This window comes from Apium graveolens, chromosome 3 (genome assembly GCF_009905375.1).
Source record: "Apium graveolens cultivar Ventura chromosome 3, ASM990537v1, whole genome shotgun sequence".
NCBI lineage: Eukaryota > Viridiplantae > Streptophyta > Magnoliopsida > Apiales > Apiaceae > Apium > Apium graveolens.
Genome location: NC_133649.1, coordinates 189487064 through 189497268, shown reverse-complemented (window position 1 = coordinate 189497268; position 10205 = coordinate 189487064). Strand labels below are relative to the sequence as shown.

The window sequence follows — 10205 nt, the reverse complement described above, 5'->3', positions numbered from 1 at the left end:
CTAGGCGGATTTTGCTGTGGTAGTGGAGGTGGAGGTAATGCTAAAACTCTTGGAATACTAGCGGCCATTGTAATTCCTCTGCAGTCTCTGGCGATATGTCCTTTTCTCCTACATTGGAAACAAGTAACTTCTGCTTTTCCCGTCGGACATTCTCCACAATAGTGTCCCCTTTGCTTGCACTTAAAACACGTGACATTTGGCTTGTTGTAAATCCCCGTATGCTTTCTACCACACTTTCTGCAATCAGGTATAGGCGGTCGAATAAGCCTTTGCTGAGTTGGGGCAGGTAGTCGATTACCCATCCTCTGGTTGTTTGGTTCTGGCCTCCTAAAGTTTACTTTTCCTCGAGCTTGAAATCCCGGCCTTTTGTTGAAACGATTCTGAAAATTTCCTGGTCCTTTCTCTTTCTGAGCTGCTTCACTTTCACCTTCAATAATCATAGCCTTCTGAACAACAGCCGTATAAGTTGTCAGTTCAAACACAGCTACCCTGCTACGAATCCATGGTTTCAGTCCTTGTTGGAATCTCTTGGCCCGCTTCTCATCCGTATCCACTTGCTCTGGAACAAATCTTGCCAATTCAGTAAACTTGGTCTCATAATCCGCAACCGATAAGTTGTCTTGCTTCAGCTCCAGGAACCTGATCTCCATCTGGTTCTTCATAAAACGAGGAAAATATTTCTCCAAGAAAAGATCAGTGAATCTATCCCAGGTCACTACATCTTCTCCTTCCAAAGCTTTCTTCGATTCCCACCAGTAATTAGTTTCGCCTTTCAGAAAGTAGCTAGCGAAATCCGTCTTCTGTTCTTCCTCAACCTTTACCAACGAAAAAAGCCTTTCCATCTCTTTCATCCAAGCTCTCACTTTTATAGGATCCGTGGAACCCATAAATTCTGGTGGCTTCACCGACTGAAATTGCTTGAAGGTGACCGTAGGTGCTGCTGGTGGTACTTGACGTCCTGGATGAGCGGCTTGATGTAACATCTGTTGCTGGAACTGCTGTTGTTGCTGCTGCATTTGTTGTTGCATCATCAACATCTGCTGTTGCATGAGATTAAATATCTGATCCATCTGGTTATTATTGTTTTGGCCCTCGGTGTTTCCATTCGATAAGTCGGGTTGTGCTTTTCTTTTGGGTGCCATCTTTCTGGTAAATAAACAATGGGTCTTCTTTAATAACAATATATTAAACGTATATTAAAACAGTCGATTTGAGAAAATAAAACAGCTTATTAAATAACTGAATAGATAAAATAGTATGATGTGCTTTAAATTTTTTTTTTTTTAAAACATAAGGGTACAACATGATCGTAAATAAAACGACATTTGTAAATATGCAATGGTACTGAAATAAATGTAAATGCTTAAATAACTGGAAATAAAATAAAGAAAACGTGCAAAAGATTATCTCATATATATATATATAGGTAGAACACCAGCTACAGGTGTCAGTGCTTGATACAAAAACCTATGATATAACAGTCATACTGCTACTACTATCAGTCAAAATCAGTAGCTACACTCATACAAACTAGTCATACAATACTATGCTACCTCTATCTACAAAATATACATAATACCACATTCATCGATCTGCTAGTCTCAAAATCCTGGTGGCACGTGGCTCAACTCCTCCTGCAATGCCTCTAGCACTGCCTCGGTAAGTCCCAATGCTCTGCGATATGCTGTCTCCGCACTAAGATCCTGCTGTCTCAAATCAGTAAGCTGCTGAGAACTAATCCGGTGAATCTGATGTAGCCTCTCTCTCAGTATATAATCTGGTCGTAATGCTCTGACAGGTCCATCTGCCTGCGTCTCATACAATCCAAGGATCTCTCTACACTGGTTCTGCCATCTAATCCTCTCCTCCCTCTCTGCCTGAAAGCGCTGGTAAGTCACTGTATGATGCTCACGAAGATCAGTGCTGGAACCTCGAGAAGGTAACGGTCCATCTACCATGATCTTATCCATAAAATCTGGCTGAGGAAACTGATAAACTCCCGGAACAGGGGCATAAATGGCTAATGAGGCAGGGAATAAGACAGGCTGCTCCATAGGTGCATACACTGGCGGCTCTGCCTCTGGCTCCATCTGTGGCATCTCTGGAATCTCGACTGGTGGCATAGGAATCTGAGGCTCTAAATCCTCCCACTGCGGAAGATCAACACTACTAGAAAATCAGCATTAGACATCGCACATTAGACATCAGTCAGAAAAGTCACTGATGTTAAAAGCGTTTTTTTACATCACATAAAAAATAAGTGATGTCTTTTTGGTATGTTTACATCAGCTTTTCAGTATAACGATGTCTAAGTTGTTCTTTTAAAAACTACGTTACATCAGTTAACATATAAACCGATGTCCAATTCACTTTTAACATCGGTTGACATATAAACCGATGTCTAAGCTCAATTTTAAAAAATTAGAGCCCGCTACTTCTCCCTTTTGCTCCCGCCCTTAGCCAAATATTTTTCTTTCCCCCCTTAGTATATTTCCCCCTCCCGCCTATCACTCATTCACTTTAATAAGATTATAACATAAAATTAAAAATAAATCAAAATCAAAACAAAAACAAAAAATTACAAAACAAAATGGATTTTGCATTTTCAGACAAAACACTCACCTCATTCCCCCTTTCTCTCGACTGCTCATAGCTAAACCTAGAACTCTCAAATGTATTCAATTTCCGATTAGACCTTCAATCTCCAATTAAAGCTCTCAATTTCTTCAACTCATCTCTTACTTTCTTACTGTCTTTCTTTCAAATGTTCTTTTTTCTCATTTGTTTCAATTTTTGTGACAGATTCGAAGATTAAGGAGTGAAGTGTGTTCATTGAAGTTTAAGGTGAGGAGTTGAGTTTGTTGGAGCTTAAATCTTGGAGCTAAGGGTTTGTTAAAGCTTAAAGCTCGGAGCTTGGAGTTAAGTTGGATTTTGGGCTTCGGAGTTAGTTTTTTGGGATTTTGGAGCTTGCTTTGTTAGGTATATTCTTCTTTACATATCTATTTATATTTGTTTGGGCTGTATGTATATATTTGTGTAGTTGTATGTATGCATGTGAAATTGAAATGTGTATTTGTTGCATGTGTAGTTGTATGTGTAGTTATTTGTCTAAAACTGTTTGCAAATTGTCCTCTTAGAAATTTTTATATTTTTTTATGTTTTATAGACCCCTGTGAAGTTAAAATACGGATTTACATGTAATAACAAGTGCTTTTATATATTTATGTTTGTGTAGTTTGTAAATATATAGAGGTATTATGTGTTTCATATTGTTTGTTTTAGGTCTAAATTAGAGATTACAAAAGCCACTGAACGCCATCGAAGGAGGTGTTTGGGGCTTGTCGTTGTAAGTAGCATGGTTTATGAGTGAATTCTAGATGAAATCTTAAGACTGAGCTATTGTTTCTACATTTTTTTCCTAATTAGAGTGAATTTAGGAATTAAAAAAATACAGAATAAAGAGATATCAGAGTTTTTTCGGTTAGATAGGGGCATTAATAATGAAGTTATGGGCTCTCTCTCCCTTGGTAAAGTAGTTGGGAGGAATCAGTCAAAGCTTAGATGTCGCAATACCTAACTTAAAGTGTTAATAGTATAATCTTAAAGCTAAGTGAGACTTGGTTATAGCTGGTCATAAAATTAATTAATTAATTCTATAATTATTATTGTGTGAAATTATGTTGGGCAGGAGGATTGTATCGGATCATATATGCAGCCAAATATACTTGTTTTTTCAGTGATGATCTAAGGGGTTATGAAGTATAGTGGTTCACTCTAGTTTCTTCTACTAGTTTATCACAGATAGTCTAAACAGACAATTTATTTGTTAGCTTCAGTACTTAGCTCATTTCTATGAGAGGAGATTTAAGTTTTTTCTGTGTTATAGTCAGAGGTTTTTCTGAACCTGAATAAACTCAGATGAAGTGTTTTTTTAAGATTTGTAGCTACCTTCTTTCTGTCTTTTTTTTAATAATAATAATTTTTGAGCTTTTTTTTGTGGACTACATGATTTTGGCTCTCTAGAAGTTTTCTTCACAGCCTGACATGTTACTTCCTCGAATAGCAGTGCTCCCAAGTCCAGAGTCTGTTTTATATAAATTTACAAGTGTATGACTTTGCTGATCGTAACAACTTCTTACTGGCTGTGCATCTTGTTTTCTTAGATTATAATGGAAGCTTCAGGCGATGAGGACTTATCCCCAGAGCAAGATAAAATTGGACCAGATTATTTTGGTTACTATACACGTGAAGTTGCATACCTGCTTTCGCTAGAAGAAGGGTACTTCCCATGTGCATCTCAGACTTTTGAATTGGCTTATAGAAATCGTGGAATCATCAGCGGGATAGATTCTTCTAAACATATTTACACAGGAAAAGACGAAAGTAGTTCTGGGATCAGTGCCTTGTTTTGTAATGCTCTAGGAGCAAGCTTTTCTGATTTTAAGAAGGAAAGATTAAATGCATTGCTTCGACAGAGTGTGCCTCTTCTCACACAGGAAGTTAAAGAGGTATTTGTTCTTCTTTCTATTCAGTTTTCTTTACTTTGTAAAACTAAGTTGTATAATATGCATTACAGAATTAGTGATACACACTTTAGGAGTCTCTTTAGGTTTTGTTATGCATTGGTTTTAAATATTTAAGTTGAAATGAATATAGACTACCAAGCGTTACAGCAGCTCAAGTATAAGGATATAAAATAACTTGGTGAGATTATCTTTCTCTTTTTAATATGTTAGCAGAATGAGTATAAAAGTTGTGAAGTTGTAATCTATGACAAAAGGATAATTCAGTAACTAATGTGGTGCTTTGTATCTATTGAAGGAAATGTGTATTTTCATTAACTGGATATTGGTAATTGATGATCGATGAAGCATTATGTAAAATAAAGTTATGGTCTATTTAGATGTTGGGACTGGTTTTACAGATAAAGCCAGCTCGAGCTTCGCTGAATCCCTCAAGCTTGTTTATTAAACCCAGATTAAATAATTTATTTTGTTTATTTAATAACAGTTTAAGCTTTGGCCTAGACTCGCTTAACTTATTTGATGGTAAACGAAGCTCTATTCAAGTAGTTGGACGATGTTTGTTTATCTATCTCCGGTTCAAGATTCGATAAGTTTGAGCAATGAGAACGGTGGATGTGAAACCACATCTGACGTGCTATATTCAAGCTCAAGCACCATGTTTGACAAGTTTATTAGTTAAAACTTGCATCAGCTTGAATATCGTTAGGTGATTGTTTGCTTCAAGTGTTTTATTAGTTGATGGAAATAATTGTTTTGTAATCATCAACCAAATCAGTTAATATTCAAGTAAATTAACAAAAAGATGTATGTATTCATAATCTTGCTTGTTACTGCTTTGATTTTAAATTTTTGTTTATGTCGTGGACCTTGAATAATTTTTTAATCTAGATTGAAGACCCATTCATTGCTTTGCATCGAATACAAAGATATAAGGAGAAAGTTTCAACCTCTCCTGTGGCGAATGGTGGAAATCCTCGTAAAAAACTCAAGCTGTGTTCTTCATCATCTTCTATCTGTTCCATTAGTCCTACTAGTTCCAATCATAGTATAGAGGTATGTTCCTACTACCTCTCTTTATTCAATTGTACATGTTTTTTACCTAGACTGATTCATATTTTTTTAATCCCGACAAAGTGTTATCCTTAATTAGGAAAATAGACCATATGCAACAGATATCAGCACATACAACATTCTGATCAACAGATATCAGAGTTTTTTTCGGTTAGATAGGGGTATTAATTTACTTATTAATTGGTCTGAGTTTTTTTTATTAAATAGGGATGCCCCAAACAGCCCGGTGGAACTGAATGCGGCTATGTTGTTATGTGGTATATGAAAGAAATTGCCATGGATAATGAAATGACATTTGTCAAAAAGGTATATTTTTTTGCTTAATTCATTCTTGATATAATTGGTGTACATATAATTTGTGGTAGAATTCATTGTTACTAATTTCTGTGTGTTACACTTTTCAGTGATCGACGAAGAATCGAAAGGTGACTGTTCCCAAGGCTGAGCTGGACGAGGTTCGATGTGAGACTCTTAGCCTTATCGAATCCTTCCTATAAAAAGGCCTAATTTGCAGCTCCTTTATGTGGACTGAATTTGTAAGAGCTACTAGTGGTTTTTGTTGATAAATGGGGGAACTTTAGTTGGTAAATTTCTGTTTGGGATGAACTATGTAAATGATCGATGGTGGAAATGTCTAGTACTTGATTTTGCAGTTATGTAGTTTGTTTGGATTATGTAGTTTGGTTTGTGGTGGATATATGTACGTACTTGGTATAATCTATGGTAAATTAATGAATGCATGTTTGGTTTTGCGTTTGTTTTTGCGTTTGTTTTGGTTTGGTTAGTTTTGGAATGGTAATATGGCAGTTGGTATGTTTTTGGATGACTCTTGTTTGGGTTTTGGGCATTTGATTGAAACATGGGATTAATGAATAAAAAAAATAAACAAACATCACTTCATGAACAAAATAACTGATGTAAAATGTAGCCAATAAGACATTTCATACAATAAATTGATGTCATAAGCAGGCACATATATCAGCTAACAAGAAATGACTGATGTAAAACAATATAATAGATATCACATTTTGAAAGAACTGATATTAAGAACACACAAAGACATCGGTTTCATTAAAAAAAGAAAGGTACGACATCGTTTCTGATAAAAGACTGATGTAAAATGTTAAGTTACACATCAGTTTAACAAGTTTTTCGATGTTAATGTATCATATTGCTTTATATGTGATAAGTTTAAAATGATATACATGACATATGAATGAATAACTGAAACCATAGTGAAGGTATACATTGAAGAAAAATACATCACATTGTTAAGGAAAAGGATGTCTAAACTGTGTATAGACATCGGCTAATAAGTGATGTGTAATGCACCTACCTTTCTCATCGCATGCAAAGACATCGCTCGGATTTTAAATAGACATCGGCTAATAAGCGATGTCTATTGACAAATTTCTAGTAGTGTCAACCATGTCAGGAATATTGAACATCGAAAACTCTAATGGTGGAAAATCTGGTATCTCTGGCTCAAAATATGGAAAATAATCTGCAAAACCTGGTACCTCTGGGGGAAGTGGTATCTCTGGTGGTGGTCCAGGTGGAAATGGTGGAGGTAGTGGCAATGGAGGTAAGATCTGCTCTGACACTGGGGCTAATACCGGTGCATCCACTGGATCTGTCTCGGTCCTCTCCGTAGACGATGATAAAGAAGCCATCTAATATACATAAAAATAATAACACAAAAACAATCAAAACGCAATCCTAAAACTCATAACTTCTAATCACATAAACAAACAATCCTAACACTCTTACTCTCATCCTATCTCATTTTCCTATCTTATCTTAGCCCTAACGTTCTTATTTTCAAAGGTCAAACCTAAGCTCTGATGCCAACTATAACACCCTCCAAATCCGGGGTATAGATTTGGGGCATTATTAACAACAATTACCAACTAAACTTGCACAAGCGGAATATAAATATAATAATTACCCCGAACTATCACTACTCAGGATCTTTTAAGGTCTGAGTTGAAAACAAGAACCACATACTACACTTTATTACAAACCCAACTAAATAAAACCTGTCTCAAGAACTCTCTTTGTTACAAAACTTTATTCTATCTACAATCTCACTACACAACTTTTATTCAACTACACAAGACTTTTATTCAACCCAACATTACTAATTATCCTGCTACACCTGATCTGGCAATTCAAAGCTCTCTTCGGGAATAGGAAGGAACACTCTTGGTATAAGAGGGTCCCGCTGCTTGACTCGCTTCTTGACTATGCGGGTCCTGATGGGTTTCATTCTCTACCTTAACAGTAAAACAATAGGAGTAACAATAAAAAGGAATGAGCCAAAATTGCTCAACAAGCCTGCAACAAAATATATAGTATAAAGAAAGAGAAATGAGTGAACCAATAAGCTGCTGGTTGGAACAACCATCTGAATCTGTGTAGGATAGTAATTTGCCAATGCTGGCGAGTACCAAATGAACAAGACTGGAAACAAGAACCAACATATGCACTATAACCTGCTGATCAGTCAGAATATAGTGCGGATCTATACCCAACTGCATAGACCCAACCAACATAAGGAGTACTCAGGCAACTATGGCCTATTAAATAATGGTCTGGGTAAAACCCAGCCTGTATAGTAACCATCCGGAACAATCGGAATGCTATTGATATATCCCAACATCAGGATATACCAGAGTATATGTAACAAGGGTAAAGGAATTGAAATATGAACAGGGAATTCAATAAATTGGGTGAATCAAGAATTGAAATGAAATTGGAAACAAGCAATAATAAATGGGTAACAGTGTATATGAACAATGATTATCAAAGAGAACTAATACGATAGAAAAGAAATATAAATCACTATTCTGAATTTAGAATAGGGGAAAAACTTGCCTTGCGCGTACTTAACCTGGTTTAACTCACCGCCTTCTGACCCTAGCTTGCTTTGCCTTGCTAACACTGAACAAATCATGGAAAGATAGGCGTTTAGATAACTTACTATATACGTGTATCTTGAATTGATATCACGCAACCTTATCAGTCTACCCATGCATTTCTATCTGACTCGCATATATACACATACATTTATACAGCACATTTATTCACATAATCACGTAAAGCACGTAGCACATAAAGCACATAATCAATTTCTAGACTTATAATTATTTTTAGAATCAATTCTGGACTCATATCTGCATTACTAGTCTTATCTGATTTTATTATAATTTTTCGGGATTTATTCGGCTCAATTATACCCCTATTAGGACCTCCGAACTATCAATTATCACCCAACCACTCTCTTTTCGGAAGAAATTATAACTTACACTATTTTTATTGGATTCGCCTCATTTTTCTGAGTCTAGAGATCTTCGTTTCACTCAAATCGGACTAACGGTTGAATTATTATGAATTAAACAAGATTTAATTAATTAATAATTAATTATAAATAATTAATTATAATTAAACAATCCTTAATTATAATTTTAAATAATTAATTAATAATTATTATATTTTAAAATAATTAATCCCTAATTATTAGGAATTATTATTATTTATTACAAATTATTATTACTTATTCGATCAGATCGATTATTTACAAATAATCAATCAACTTAATTAACCGATACGCTATTTATCGAATAACTACGAATTACTCGAATTATAAATCACTTAACGATTAATCACTCGTATAACTACGAGCTACTCGCGATTCTCGCCTAATTATCGAACTATTCTATAATTATTGAAACTCATACGATTCGCTAAACAGATAATTACCGATAACTATTATACGATACGAATAATTATCACAATATTATTCGAATAAATAACGCTCGATTAATATTTCTAATTATCGAATCATTATTCGCACTATTAACTAATTATTAGATTATTAATCACCTCACTTAATTATTTCTAATCCTTATTTACTAATTAATTACCTAATTATTAATTAATTACCTAATTATTAATTAATTACCCAATTATTAATTAATTAGATAATTAATAAATAATTAGATAAATAATTAAATAATTAATTAAATAATTAAATTCAAATTTATAATTTAATAAAATAATTCAGAAATTATAAATACTATTTTTTTCAGAATATAAAACTAATTTTTAATTAATTATTATAATTATTAAAACTGATTTTTAATTACTAAAATAAAAATAAATCATTAATTTAATCAGAAACACAAAATCAGGAACAAGTTTTGGGTTGCAAGGATCAAACCCGGGTCGAAACCGGGTTGCAACCGGGTCGTCCGCAGCCCAAACGGGTCGGGAAGAACACCGGCCAAAAACCCAGAACCCGACGCCGGCGTTTGATTCCGGTGAGCACGAAACGCTTGATTCCAGGCTCGATTCTTCTGTGGTTTCGAAGCACAGCAATACCACGACGTCCCCCCAGCCTTTCTCCTTCGTTTTCGTCGACCACAACGGCCGGAAACGCGATGAACACGGCGGCGGCGGCTAAACTCCGACGAGCTCAAAACGGACTCCAACAATCACAAACCCGGTACCAAACGACAGGAAAAACGACTATCTACACGACTATGCTAACAGAATCATCAAACAATCAACAGAAATCAAAACCCGAATTCAAAGATTAAACCCGAA

General features: G+C 35.2%; 1 protein-coding gene across 1 annotated transcript; it reads left to right on the top strand.

Annotated features, from left to right (window-relative positions):
• Positions 1-2851: 2851 nt before the first annotated feature.
• Positions 2852-6306, top strand: LOC141710943 (uncharacterized). The gene is made up of 5 exons (XM_074513427.1): positions 2852-2979; positions 4164-4508; positions 5415-5579; positions 5805-5903; positions 6002-6306. Exons 2-5 carry the CDS (start codon positions 4170-4172, stop codon positions 6002-6004), a joined length of 606 nt encoding a protein of 201 aa, XP_074369528.1. The 5' UTR covers positions 2852-2979; positions 4164-4169; the 3' UTR covers positions 6005-6306.
• The last annotated feature ends 3899 nt before the right edge of the window (positions 6307-10205 follow it).